Source organism: Brachypodium distachyon, chromosome 4 (assembly GCF_000005505.3).
Source record: "Brachypodium distachyon strain Bd21 chromosome 4, Brachypodium_distachyon_v3.0, whole genome shotgun sequence".
NCBI lineage: Eukaryota > Viridiplantae > Streptophyta > Magnoliopsida > Poales > Poaceae > Brachypodium > Brachypodium distachyon.
In genome coordinates this window covers 12,845,251-12,860,157 of record NC_016134.3, presented here as the reverse complement: position 1 = coordinate 12,860,157, position 14,907 = coordinate 12,845,251, and the positions used below count along the sequence as shown (strand labels likewise).

Below are 14,907 nucleotides of genomic sequence, written 5' to 3'. Positions count from 1 at the left end.
GAGATGACTGGGCCACCTGCCCCTCGACGCCACTGGTTGAAGTGACGCCAAAATGGAGGAAAAGCATAAGCAAATTATTCCGATGCGGTGCCGTCTCCTCCATGGAAGCAACGCCCGAAAAAAAAACACAAGGCCAACCCTTATTTGTTCTGCAAAGTTCTAGAAAAGACCTTGTTGAGCCATTTTCATTTGCTGCCATACAAAAAAAAGCTGTCGGGCTGGTTCCTTCAAGGGGCCTCTTTAAGGTCCGTCGGGCTTACCAGGCCGGCTCGAGCCGTGCCTGGAGCCGCGCCTGGGCGAGAGATTGTCTTAAGGTGCCAGCCCGGCCCGGCACATTTAATACCGGGCTTCATCGAGCCGTGCCCGGGCCAGACCCGATTAACATGTGCTGGCCCGGCCCGGCCTGATGGCCACCTATACTAATAGCCGTCTGTAATAACAGAAATCAAATCACACGGTGAAAGCCATCTACCAATTGGTCAGGCTCACCAAAAGCCTGTCAGCGGACGATCATCGAGGCCCCTGGTCCACCAACCCACGCATATAAATTTAGAAAGAGTGAATCGGTTTTGTTATTGATAATTCTGCCTGGTTTTTGTTAGAGATCAATCGACATGTTAACCAGTCATCAGGGGCGGAGCTACGTGTTGCGTGCCCGGTGCACATGCAGTATGGTCCAAAAAAAATTAGTGCTAATTATACCTAGATTTTGATGGTGCTCCACGGATTAGCAGCATGAGTGCACCGGGCAAAGAGATTTTTGGTTGAAATTGCATATTATTTCATATGAATGTCAAAGTTGTGCTCCTGGGTATTTTTTTTCCCTAGCTCCGCCCCCTGCCAGCCATCAGATCTTGATCCAACCATAGCAAGTGAAAAATGAGAGAATAGAGATGACCCTCAGATCTTAATACAACAGCTCTCAAACGTCGACTGATATCTAAGACTCATTTCTTAAAAAATAGACTACTTGAAAATAGCCAAACGAACACATCAGTGGCTAGGACAGTCTGGCATGAGCTTGAACTTCTGAAAATTATTGAGGAAGCTTGTTTATTTGATCGCTCGGGCTCATCGATCATGGAGTTTCTTCCATGCCACCCATCTCGTTTTAGGTACAGATGGACAACATCAGAGAAAGGCTAGCCACTGCTGCCTAGTTTCTGCGGTGGAATAAGGCGGTGTTGTGTCCAAGGCGAGGTGATTGGAACACCGAAGCGATCCGCCTTCTCTATCAATGCTCTCGTTGCCAACTTTGTTGGCGCTCCCTCCCGAGAAGAACAATCGCCAGGCATGGCTGGACCAAACCTCCATCTGACTGTGTGAAGTTAAGATGTGGATGCCTCCTTTGATGCGGACAATCTCTGCGGAACAGCAGGTGAAAGATCGAGTACGTCACAGAGGGAGGGTGAATGGGAGGGTGAATGTAACCAGTTTTAAGATTCTTCAAAATATTAAGACTGAAGACTGACAACAGTCACAACAGCAGAGATTTTAACTTAGCAAATTTTAGAGTTGCAGCGGAAAGAAGAATGTAAAACTAGAGTATAGCAGCAGCAACAGAAGTAAGAACAGCAATAACATATTTACTTCAACCGGTGCAAGAATACAGGAGTGAGGAACGATATCACCAGAACACGAAGACACGATGATTTGTTTTCCAAAGTTCAGATTGTTGGCACAATCCTACGTCTCCGTTGAGGAGGTTGAGTCACACAAGACTCGCGGACACACAAGTCCACCCAATCTTTCTGAGCTAAGACCGAAGTTTCGCCTAGTTACTCGTGGTAGATCCTGAGGTGATCTTCAGACCTTCACAGACTGGTTGATAGCGAATCACAAGCTTTGATTGCTCTTCAACACTGACTCCTAGCCGTCTAGGTGATGTCAGTCACCAAGAGTAATAAGCTTCAAGTGCTCAGCTAGAGAATGGATCCCATTCTTCACGCTCAGTTCAGCTCTAAGGGTTTTCTTCAAGTGTATTTCAAAACTGTTTCCTTTGGGGTCACCGTCGAATCCGTTCAGGGTGGGTCGACTTATATAGCCTCGGCTTCGTAGATCTAGCCGTTCCGACCCGTTGGATAAAGTGAGCACTGAGACCCCAACTCACACTTTATCCCGTTGTCTCACAGCGGAAAGATTACGTGATCAAATCACAACGCGACAAAGATTTTCAAACACATTTGAAATCAGAGTGAAGACTTCACGCGGAAGTTTCTGTGAAGTTTGAAATGCTTCATTCTTCATTCCGATGAAAAACACTCACACACACAAAAATGGTTTTTGCCTAAGTGAACATGAAGAAAAGGTTTCACCTAAACCAGCTTCACATTTCAAACCCTCCTTAATAGTACGGCATGCCTATACTCAAATGAAGAAAAAAGCTACGGAAAGACTATTAAGAAAGCTACGCTTCAATGTTCTTCTCCGTTCTTCACTGAGTTCTTCATACTTCAAGCCTGTAGCTGTACTTCAATTTTTAGGGGTCGTCGATGCTGGCTAAACCAATTCTTCTGAGGAACTAAAACTTGAAACACTCCGTGTAACTCATTAGTTCATCAACCATGTTGTCATCATTCATCAAAACTCATACATGGGCAAAGTTTCCCTTTCTGCCGGCGATGTGATCCGCGACCTTTCTGGGGGGTTTATCTTTGCTATCACATTCAAGCTGTAGGTGGTGCAAGATGTGCTCTCAGCCGAAGCCCACGCTCTCCACATCGTCTAGGGCTAGAAGCTCTCCGTATTGCCCTCTCCTCGGACAACATGGACGTCGTCCAAGCTATAATGAAGATGGACAAAACTACTCTACCACAACAGCTATTTTTGATGATTGCTCCAGTTTAGCATCAGATTTTGTGAACATCTTTTTTAGCCACTGCCCAAGGGAGGCCAATTCGGTGGCGCATCAGCTTGCAGCCCCCACCCACCCACCAGCGTAGTACCTCTCTTGATTAAAGATGTAACTATGATTATTAATGAATAAAGAGGTTCTTGCTGTAAAAAAAAACGAACGCATTTGTGACTAGTTTCAATATTCCATACCATTTTTCGTAAATTATTAAAAATAGTTTTTTTTGCGCTGGTTGCTTAGGAGAGCCGAGAAAGCCATCATGGCTAACATCGTCAATTAGCAAAGGAGTGCGAAAACTTGGAAGATTGTCCAACCAAACATTCGGTGGATCAACCCGGCCTAAACTAAGATCATGCGCAACTTGATTTGCCGCTTCAGCAATCATGCATGGCATCATGACAATGAGGATGAAGCGATTCCTCGCACCCACAAACAAGCCTGTAGCATCCCTGATAACAGCACCAGTCGCACCTTCCTCAAACAAAATAAGCATCCACATTGAGTTTTTGCATACCATCACCAGGTCTTTGCCAACCACGGCGCTGCATACCACTTGGTTTCGAAGTTCGAACAGGAACGAGCATAGCCAGCGCTCGGATCGATAAAGCAGTCTTGGCAGGCGACTGGATCGGCTCTCCATGCATCAGTTGTCTCCTTTCCCACCAAAAATACCAGCATGCAACGGCCGAGAGCTTCCCAAATGTCACCGGTGTCATATGTCTCAGTAGCATGAACACCAGCTAGAAGATCTTCCAAAACAGCAGAGCCTGCACGGTCCAACATCAGACTTTGAGCAATGAGATCGGCAACTCCCAGTGCATTCCAGACGTACAGCCTGCGCTCTTGAGCTAGAAAAAAGTGCATGGCGGAGATCTGGTGGAGGGCGCTCACGTGAAATTGCGAGAGAACAGAGAGAGTTTTATGACAGCTATAGGTGCCGTCATGATCTAGAGGATGTATCAGATGAAAATTTTCATTCAGTGAAAACCTGAAAACTCTCAATCCTAACCATTAGATCTCAAATGAACGAATCAGATGAAAGTGGAATGTCTAATCGCTTAAATGGTTTTTTATGAAGAAAAAAAACTTGGACCTCTAATTATGAGGAGGTTTTCATAATAAAATGCGTTAAGTGCCTTTAATCCAGTCCATGATCTAATGGTTAGGACGGATTTTTTTTTTAACTTTTCACTGAATGTAAGTTTTCATCCAATCCGGGATTTAGTACAACAAGCAGAGTAGCCTTACATAAGCAAGGTCGAGACATCCGATGCACTTATATTATTGTGTTCATTTTGTTTGGAAATAAACTGACTCCAACAAGAATATGGATACAAGCATGAACCAGGGAAACAGAAAATGTACACAAATATGTGTTTGCAAAATGAAAGTACAAAAATATAAATATGAAGGCATAATCCAAAGTGATAAATGGGATCAACTGAATGTGGATAACAACAACGTAATAGAGGAGCGATGTAAGGGAGAGTAGAGTACCGTAAACACACAAGATGATTGCCCTACCAGGGTATTATTGATTCAACCACCTCCCTGGATACTTTTGGCCTGTTCTCGTGCTTCACTGCCGTCTGCTTCCAAGCTTCCAGTCCAACGGCATCAACAGAATGGTGGAGTACCACTTCCTTGAGACGGTGGAGATGTTCGATGCCCTTGACGTTACGCCATCCTGCATATTCCGGCAGACAGAGCAGCCGCAGAGAGGTGAGATTGTTCATGGCTCCTTGTTTGATGTGTACTTCTGGAAGCATTGGAGCCTCTAAGCACAGCCGTTCAAGGCTTGGGAATCCACCACTTCGGACTTCAAAGATACCACCAATGAGTCCCTGGCGAACCTCAGACAGTTTCAGGTAAAGCAGGCAGCGTAGGTTTTGCAGGACAGATAATTCTTCACAGCTCAGACCAGTAAAGGAAAGTTGCAACTCTGAGAGAGTACTATCAACAGACGAAAGGAATTTAGGCAGCTGGAGTAGAGTCCCACGCAGTTTGATGGAGCTGATCCTACAGGGACCTTGTAGAGAATGGAGGAAATTCGTAGGATAACTGTCGGAATCGATTGATATAGACTCGAGAGCATTATTGCTACCAGCAAAGAGCTTCTGAATGGAAGAAACATCATATTCTATCGCACTGGTGGAGCACGGGTATCTTTTGCACCATATCTTAACCTTCCTTAAGGAGCTCATGTGAAGCACTATGGACTCAAGACCACCATTCTTCTCCATGACAAATCCTGATAATGTCTGCAATCTACTTTCTTCTGACAAGAACTTCTGAAGCTTACTCTTTTCCATCTCATATCTGAGCTCTTCAGGTAGCTCAAAACGGCCAAAAAGATGAACTAATCGTGGCAGCATCATAGCCTCCATTGGCAAATTATTCACCTTCGTCCCTCGAATATCCAGCGTCTCTAGATGGCGTAATCTTCTTATTCTCTTGGGGATTTTGCGAACATCGCTACCCCTTAGGCTTAGATACTTGAGAATCAGCAATTGGCACACTGCGTCCAGAACAATGTCGTCAAGGCCCTTGCAGCGTTCCAAATCCAAGACGCGAAGCAGCTTGGACCTCTGGAAATCGAAGGCCTCACTGTTGTTGATCGTTAACGACCTAATGAAAGATAATCCAATTCCAGTGGCAATACTTCCGCTTCCTGTGGTGCCGCCATCGCCTTGAACAGATAGCCGGCGGATAGGATGGGGATTTGTGTAGCTGACAGGCTCATCCTTCCGAATCAGAGTGGCAAAATTTTTAGAGATTGCTTTGTTCACGACGAACTCGAGCATTGCACCATTAACTCGACACCTCTTGACTTTGGAATTGTTGCCAATCAGCACTGGCTCTATGATACTCCGGTTGATCAACTCACTGAAGCGGGCAGCAGCAACTTCTTCCGCAGTGTGTTCGGCATTTCCAGCAACCAATCCTTCAGCTATCCATCTTCTGATAACACTCTTCCTGTTAATTTGATGACCATGTGGAAATATGCTCAGAGAAAGCAAGCATGTCCTGTGACCATTGTCAGGCAGGCTGTTGAAGCATTGGACAAACACTCTATTCATTTGCCCAAAGGCTTCCTGGTAGTTAGTACCAAACCTTTGAATCCTCCCCCCCTGGTGATGCTCACGCACGTAATTAGCCACGCTAACCAGTGCTAGAGGCAAACCATCACATTTTTTGAAGATGCTTGCTGAACCATCAACCAGGGCAGGTGCAGGTTCAGTATCAAAACCATAAACTTTCCTCCAGAATAACTTCCTTGAATCAGCATCGCCAAGACCTTGCATTGCGTAAATATAACTGTGGGAGCTGAAGAAGCCAGCGGCGGTGGCCACAACAGACTGAACACTCGTGGTCACTATTATTCTGCTGTCAGGAGGGAAGGCACGTGATATATCGTACCATATTTCTCCTCGCTCAGCCTGATCAATGACGACCAAACACCTTGAGTACAAAATATGAAACAAACTTGTCAGAGGAACATAAAAACTCAGCTGTGGACATTTTGCCACTTTATGTAAAGTTATACAAACTAACATTATGGACCTAAATAATTTACATTCTTTTTGAGGAGATAATTTGACTAGCAAAATGAATCATATTAATTAAGAAATGGACACGCATTTTTAGCCCAACCCAAACTGCCCTGCCATAGAGCAGACATGCATTTGTTGCACCCGACTACACTTTCAGTCTTGCTTCATATAAAAAGGTTCACCCAGAAGTAATGTGTCTTAAACAAACATGGTTTGTAGTAACTTTAGTTAACCTGACAACTGGTACTAACGAAGTGCGGTGGGAGGAGGTTACCTTCTATCCTGTAGGATACACGTTAACCCGTAAATACTGCGGGTAGTCTTGTTCTCCGGATCTAGTTGTTGGAAGATCTCATCTAGAAGGTCCCCCGAATTTCTGCACTCTGACGCCACAACCCAAGCACGGCCATCAAATTCTTGGCAGACACGGTGGTCGTTGTAGACTACTGCTGCAAGGGTAGACTTTCCTGAGCCACGACACCCCACGATGGAGATCATCCATGGCTGCCTGTCATCAGCATGAATAAGCAGCTGTAGAAGCTCATCTCTGGGATTTTCGATGCCAATCAGATCATCCTGCCGAACATAACAACGAGGAGAAGTTCCAGGGAAGGACCTGGGCATAGCAGTAGAACCAGTGTCTATGATCTTGCTCGATATATCTGCATGACGCCAGTTCTGTATGCTCATGATCCTACCTTTCAGATGCTTCATGTGGCTCATGTGGGGAATGATGTGTACTGACAGTCTGGTCCTCAGCAGGCTGTAAATGCATATGTAGTCCTCAATATCATAAACCAACTCCTGCAGTTGTGGGACCCATTCCTCTTCCAGGTCATCCTCCTTGTTTCCCTCAATTATGGAAGACATCTGCCGCATTTCTCGCTTGATGAATTCGAGGTCGTCACCAAGATTGAGTGGAAGCTTCATGATCAGGTATGTAACTCCTCGCAGAGGCTCTGCGTAAATACAGTTAAAAAATGTAACTCCTCGCAGAGTCTTCGTGAGATGGACATTCATTTGCCTCCATCTCTTCTTCCCCCCTGCCAGAAACAATTATATCAGCAAAAATGGCAGGTCTCAGAAGTACAATGTTTAACTACTCCATCTTTCTGGAAATGAAATTCATGTTTGACTTTCATGGTCTCGACTAAACTAAATTATTCTTCCATGGCCAATCCATATACCATTGCACCTATTGGCTGTCAAGTGTAATCATGTGCCTTATAGTTATGGACGGAGGGAGTATTTTTGTGTAGGTGTGTCTATTCATGAGTTGAATGGAATTTTCATAAATTTTAAGTCTTTGTTTAAGGTTGTTGGATCAACATATAAGTATAACCATCATACTCCCCAACCTTATTCCATACTACGCACTAAAAATTGCAATAACATACTTAGCTTAAAAGTATCATAATTTAAGTGTCCCTACAGAGTATTACTGCAATTTTTACTTGATAAGTTGTACAGGGGTGACAACTGCAAGGGCAAAAGAACTTTTGTAGTTAACTTGTTGGTTTAGTGCAAATGACCAATCAGTCAACTCGCTATCCAAAACATGGACTGATCTAATCGCGTGCAGATGTTGAACTGATAGGCTCACGATATATATTTCAACTTCATAAAATTAAGATCACTCACTAGTTGCTCTAATATTGATGTAAATAGCATAATATCACGCACCTACGTTAGTCTCAAAAACTGGAAGTGATTAAATTTTATGTACGCCCGCAGTTGTCAGTAACAGAATGCAAGAACTACACAACATTATATAGTAAGTCTTGTAATTAGTTGTGAAACAGAACTATTTCGATTATTGAAGGCAAAAACTGCCAAAAATTAATATCACACCAACTTCTCTGTTCGAAATTGTTTAGCTGCAAGCCTGCAACCAACGGTTAGAACAAATGGGGTTGGCAGAGTTGAATTCTAAATGTTACCTAGTATTTGTGGATACGAAGAGAGTTCCTCTCTTGGCAAAGAGACCCTGGTAATAACATAAAAGAACCTATTAGTAGCTCTCATGCTGCTTACAAAAAAGTATAATGATTGGGTGCATACAGTAGAGAAATTGAAGTATATGTAAAATGGAACAGAGGGGCCATGTGAAAAAAGAATTGTTTGAAGGAGATTCCGTACCTCATATGAACTCGTTTATGTTTGTCGCCCTGAATAATTCGATCCACCAATTGCACATTGAAGATAGGCCTGCTTGGGTGCTTCCTGAAGATGTCCATCAGTGCAGATTTGCTGTCAGATTCATCAGCACCAATGCATCCGATTTTCGCAGAGATCTCTTTAAGACCCGTTAAGTGTTCGAAGCCAGCACGTACGGGATCATATTTTTCCAATTTGTCAGCATTGAATCTTAGCTTGAGTCTCTGCACATTGGACATTGTTCCTTCCGAGAAGGCCATGCATAGTGCAGTGCACGTGAACTTGAAATACCAGAGAACCTTGAACCCCTTGTCAAAGACAATTTGTTCTGCAGGGGTGATCCCGACATACAGCGAGAAAGCAGTAAGAGCAGGCAGTCGTTTCAGGATATCCATATCCTCCTTGGATAGCTCCCTAACTGCAATCTTTAGGACGCAGAGGCTATTGAGTTGTCCTAACCACTTGGGGAGGCTGGGAAAGATGCAAGCCTGGGGAAAAACTTCGATCCTCTGAAGATGGACCGGGGAAGGGGACACTCTGCTCAAGCCATCACACAAAATGCTCATGCTTGAAGAGCCACTAGCATCATCCAGGATCAGAGATTGGAGGTTCTGGCACTTACCCAGAATTGAACCAAGATGCTTCATGTTGCGAACCACACGGTGAAGCGACCCAGCACAACAGGTCAGATGAAGATCTTGCAGATTGGTCGGATTATCAAGGTCCAACACATTGTCGCTTGGAAGGCGAAGGTGCAGTAAACTCTTCGCACAATCAATATCTGATGGAACAGCAGACAATCTTGCATCTACCTCCAGTGTCTCCAGATGTCGGAGCCCTCGAATCTTGGCTGGAAGTTTGACGGTGATATTACATTCAATCTTCAGATACCTCAGTAGCAATAGCTCATCAATTTGAGTGAGGTCAAAGCTCGTTTTGTCATGATCAGCCCAAATATGAAGAATAAGAACACGAAGAAACCTATACTCCACAATGGAAGGCACAAGTTTCAAGAATCCGCAGAATAAGAGTGATCGAACTTGGGATGTTATGATATTCTCCGGTATCTCTGCAGTTTTTGACCCTCCGAACTGCACAGACAGTCGACGAACCTTGTCAGCGAGTCCTGGAGTTGTTTGAAGATTGTCCACAATAATAATGAAATTCTCTTCCATGGATTTGTACCTAATAAAATCAAGTACCAAGTGGTGAACTGTACATGACAACACCTCGTCATGACAATTGGTATCTACGGGTTGGATCATTCCTCTACTTACAAGCTCATCGAAATAAACCCCTGCAGTCTGCTCTTTGTCTTGCCTTTCCCCAATGAAACCTTCAGCTACCCATTGCTTCACCAATTCATCCTTCCTGATAGTGTAGCCCTCTGGGTACATACTAAGATATAGAAAACATGTCTTCAAATGAGGAGAAAGATTAGCGTACGTAAGTTTTATAATTTGTTTCATCCCTTCTGAAGTAGGATTTGTCTCCAAAGCAGATGATAAAGAATATTGCATATGCTTCCATTGATCCGGTAAGAGGCAAAACGATAACAGGCTGGCTATATTGACAATTGCTAATGGTAAACCACCACATTCACTGATAATCTCATATGAAACTTCTATGAGATCTGCAGGACAACAATCTTCAGAGCCGAAAACTCTAGTGAAGAACAATTCTGCTGATTGATCGTCATTAAGAGGATTCATCTCATATCTATACGTTAGGTGATAGCTGCAGCTTGCCAATGCTACATCCTTAACTTGTGTGGTTGTTATTACTCTGCTGCAATCACCATCAGGAAAAGCACGGTTAATAATATCCCATACTGATGTAGTCCATATATCGTCAACTACGATGAAGAATCTGCAAAATGTTCTCAGGTTAGGGTAAGGAAAATGAAGGAAATAATTACTTGAAAACTAAAAACTGCACCTGAATGAATCTGTGTAAAAACAAGTTCAGTACTTACAAATGTTTTATTAGAACATTTGAAATTGGTTTTATGCCTACAGCAGAAAAAATGATCTTTTCTCCATAAAACTATGCAAGCACACACAAAAACTTGAATACTTAGACTTGTAATTGCTTCACGATTTTGAGACACCTTTCAGCATTTTTTTAGTTTAATGGTTCTAGTAAATACTCCATACTATTCATTTTCCTGAGATAGTAGGTCTGTTTGGTGGCAACCCTGAGCAACAGGCCTGAGATTATTCCATGCCTGAGAGTAACCTGACTGGCATGGTTGCCCTCCTGATTCCACAAAGTGTTTGGTTTATTATTTGCCTGTGATTACATTCATCACTTGTTATACGTGTAATGATATCACCATTTCATCAGTATTAGTGTCACGCATACTAAACCAGTATTTTCTTGAGTTTACCGCAAGAACCAGAAGCATTGCATAACTTATAAAATGTTAGAGTAATACAATAAAAAAACATGTAAAAGTTCTAACAATTTTATTATTTACTACTGAAGTAGCATTGTTTATTTCTATCAAAGATACTCCCTAACAGATTCGTATCTCATGGAAAGCAAAAAAGAGGGGAGAGAACAAAATAAGGGCATAAGGTTTTATATTTCTACCGACGATTGTAGGACAAGAAGGAGTTGGAGTTTAGCAGTCTGAACAAGAAGAGAAATGATGAAATCGGGGGCGAAACTTGCAATCAATGTGCTTGACCAGGACACGAACAAAGCAACCCTGCAAAAATTCGATAGGTCGAAGTGTAGCGACCACCGGGTCTGCACATCGTAGTAATTCCAGGCAAGGAGTCACCATCTCCATGGATTGATTTCTTGGTTTTTCTCATCCGTGAAAAACCCTAAAAGTGAGAGGGAAAGGGGGGGTAAACTGACGGAAAGAGGACGAAAGCGAGAGGGGAAGCTGCGATTTCACTTGCGGCCTGGTGCCTGGTGGTATAGGTGGCCATCGAGGGGCGGGCTTTTTTGAAAAGCCCGGAAGCTCGGCGGGCTTGGCCCGTTAGCGCCTGGCCCAGCACACATTAAATCGGGCCGGGCCTGCTCGAAGCTCCGCCTGTGCCGCGCTTGGGCCTCAATCCCAGGCCCGTCGGGCCGGCCCGGCACGGCCCGTTTAGCAATTTTCTTTTTTTTAATATACAAATCGGTGGTGGGAATAAAAACTGGCGCAAGGGGGAGTCGAACCCGAGATCTCCATCAGTCAGCCTCTGTGTTTGGTTGTACAACAGACTGTTTTTAACCATATACTATGGCTGGGCGGATAGAAAAAAGCCTGTTGGGCCTTGGTGACTTCGGGCCTTTTTAAAGGCCCGTCGGACTTAGCGTGCCAGGCTGGCCTGAGCCGTGCCTTGTGCCGCATCTGTGCCTGCAGATCACCTTTTGGGCCCCTCTAAAACCGGGCTCCACCGGGCCAGGCCCGAACAAATAGTGCTGGGCTGGGCCGGCCCGATAGCCACCTATACCTGGTGGAGTGGGGTTTGCCCGAGAAAATAGAAAAAGGATGGGGAGGTGGCTCCCCGGTCCACATGTCAGTGACTTTGCTGCTTTATGTTGGGGACTTGTTTTTTTAGCAAAATTCCGAGCTAGCAAATCCTTGACAGCTCTTATGTCATCCGTCATGAAATTCAATTTTTGATAGAATTTCATTTGGTTGGATTTGAATTCTGGATATAAAGATCATATTTGTCTACCACCTGAATTTGTAGAGTGAGAGACAACCGCAAAAAATGATGAATTTTGAAGAGTAATTGGGTGTGATTTAATGAAATTTGAGACTGGATTTCTGTGGCCAATTCTGTATCTATCATACAAGATGGTTTCTGAAATTCAAAATGAATTTTAGACCAAAATAATCGGTGCAAAACGAGCTGTAATAATCAAGAAGTGGGACATAAATGGTCTCGTCTGTAGTAATCAAGAAGCTATAATATATAAACGAGCTGATGCGCAACCATGCCATCGTGATCTGATGCGATGGCGAAAGCCACGGCCGGCGTGGCACGGCAGTATCCGCCTCTACTGCGTCGTTGACGGCGGTGCTTCTTCGGCGCGGCTGATAGCAAACGACAGCCGCGGGGGGTGGGGGGGTGGGGGTGGTACTTCAGGGTGGACGCCGAGCCAGCTCGGCTGGCTCGGTCCCAGCTCGCGCGAGCTCGCCGGCCGAAAATTTGCCGAGCCATTTTTGCCAGCTCGGCTCGGTCTGGCACCCAACTCGGGCTCGCTCGGTCCGGTGCCGCCATGAACGCCATGGCGAGGAGGAGGAGGGCGACCAAGCTACGGCGTGGAGGACGATGGCACGCAGCGGCAGCGGCGATCAGAAGCAGTTGCACGTAGTAGCGGCGTTGCCTGCGAGCAGAAGCGGGTGCGGCCTCCAGCGAGGAGAAGGTGCGGCGAGCGGCGGATGCCACCAGCAACCATGGGACATGGCGCGGAGCAGCAGCTAGGCTGGAGGCGGCGTCGGGCTCGGGGAAGACATAATCGATCTGCTCAGGATATTGCGGAGGCAGGCGCGTGACTCGCCGGCGGCGGCCTCAGGGAGACGACGAGACGGGAGAGGAGGAGACGAGTCAGGTGGAGAGACGAGGCTCAGGCCTTAAGCGGCGCGGACGGACGGGAGAGAAGGAATGGGAACAATTGGAGAGCCTTCGATCGGGTTGCTACAGTGTTTGGGCGGGCTCGCGAGCGGGACGGAGCCGAGCCTGGCTTGGCCCGAAGGCCAAACGAGCCTGTTTAGAGGCTCGGCTCGGGCTGAATTAGAGGTGAGCTCGGGCCGAGCTGGCCCAGCTCGCGATGGGCTCGGTCCAGCTCGTCGAGCTGGGCTCGTTTGTCCACTCGGAGATGTACTAGAGTTCTGGTATCAATTTCTCTGAAGATGGGAACATGATGTGATGGAATTGTTTGAGACAATTTATTCATTGACGGGTCCTATTTGAATGCAAATTTGACATCATCTCCATTGCAAGAAAATTAAAATTTAGCATCACCGCCAAACCTATGAATGCCCTAAACAGACTAGCATTGATTTTCAATACCGCACAAAGTACAAATTATTTTCTACAATTTTTTGCACGCTACTGTTAAATTTTACATGGTTTACATGCACTTCAACCGAGGAAAATCCTACACAAATTGTTGTCCTTATTTTTTCCAATGTTCTTTCTCAGTGAAGAATCGAAAACAACCCCTAAAATACAGTATGAAGGTTTAAAGTGAAGTAAATACCTCTTGTCTTGCAGATGTTCCCTGATACTAGCAGTAAGGATCTGCGCATCAGGGAAGCCACGGACCTGGGGTGCCTTGATTTGCGAGAGGATGCTGGTGAGCAGCCTCCTTATATCCGGATTCCGGGACACCCGTAGGAAAGCCCGGCACTGGAAATCCCCTCCAAACTCATCAAACAAGGCCCTAGCAGCCGTCGTCTTGCCAACACCTGCAAGCCCAAAGATGGACACCACCTTGAGTTGTTTCTGGCTCTCGTCATCGAAAGCGAGCAGCTTGACGAGATCATCCATTCGCCGGCACCAGCGACGACGGCCGCCAGTCATGTCCGTTGGGACACCGGCGGCCTCCCCTGCAGAGCCAGCAGCTGTGGTGATCTTAGGATTGGGAGCAAGAAGGAAATTCTCCTGTCTTTTACTCGCGTCCTTCACACGGGCCATTATTTCAGAGATATCACTCGCGATGTGCAAAGGAGGACTAGTCAGCTTGGTGCAGATGCAAAGGAGGATCCGAGCGGCGATGCCGGCACCGGAGTAATGCAACGTGGTAACCTCGTCGAAGTGGTCCTCGGCGTCGTAGCAGAGTTCTCGAACCTCCTTCATCCACCACTTGGCCGTGAAGCTCAAGCTGGCGTCCTCAGCCTCCGACAGACCTTTGAGAGAGACGAACAGTCCCTCCATGAGGCCTTGTTCCACGAGCTGCTGGATCTCGGTGTCAATATCGGCCATTGGGCGGCCCTGCTGCTCGCGGGCCGCGGGCCCGTAGAGGCGCCGGATCAGGGGGCCCATGGGGCCCAACGGGGCAGTGACTGGAACATCCATGGCCAGCTTAAGCCAGGCAGGGGCATGATCCATCGCCACACAAGTTGAACTTGAACCCTCCATCATCATCATCCCGCCTCTGCTAGCACAACACAACATGTCATTTCTATGTCAAACTGTGTATCTGTATGTGTAACCCATGGAAGGCGCAGGAAATTTAAATAAGATGTGAAGATCAGAGGAAACCGTACCCGAGGTAATCACAAATCTGACGAGCTAGAGCACGATGCTCGATCGGGTGATGTCCAAGGGACAAGAATGGTGTGGAACGAACACAGCTCAACAACGACTCTGGGCATCCGCCAATATATTC

General features: G+C 45.8%; 1 protein-coding gene across 2 annotated transcripts; it reads right to left on the bottom strand.

Moving 5' to 3' along the window:
* Nucleotides 1–3,066: 3,066 nt before the first annotated feature.
* On the bottom strand, nt 3,067–14,907 carry LOC112272497. Of its 2 annotated transcripts, none has more exons than XM_024463512.1 (7): nt 14,786–14,907; nt 13,777–14,673; nt 8,548–10,434; nt 8,349–8,395; nt 6,683–7,451; nt 4,352–6,316; nt 3,067–3,621 (listed from the first exon to the last, which is right to left on the bottom strand). In XM_024463512.1, exons 2-6 carry the CDS (start codon nt 14,664–14,666, stop codon nt 4,375–4,377), a joined length of 5,535 nt encoding a protein of 1,844 aa, XP_024319280.1. In that variant the 5' UTR covers nt 14,667–14,673; nt 14,786–14,907; the 3' UTR covers nt 3,067–3,621; nt 4,352–4,374. The 2 variants fall into 2 exon arrangements, with proteins under 2 accessions (XP_024319280.1, XP_024319279.1); XM_024463511.1 differs by having other exon boundaries at nt 4,379–6,316.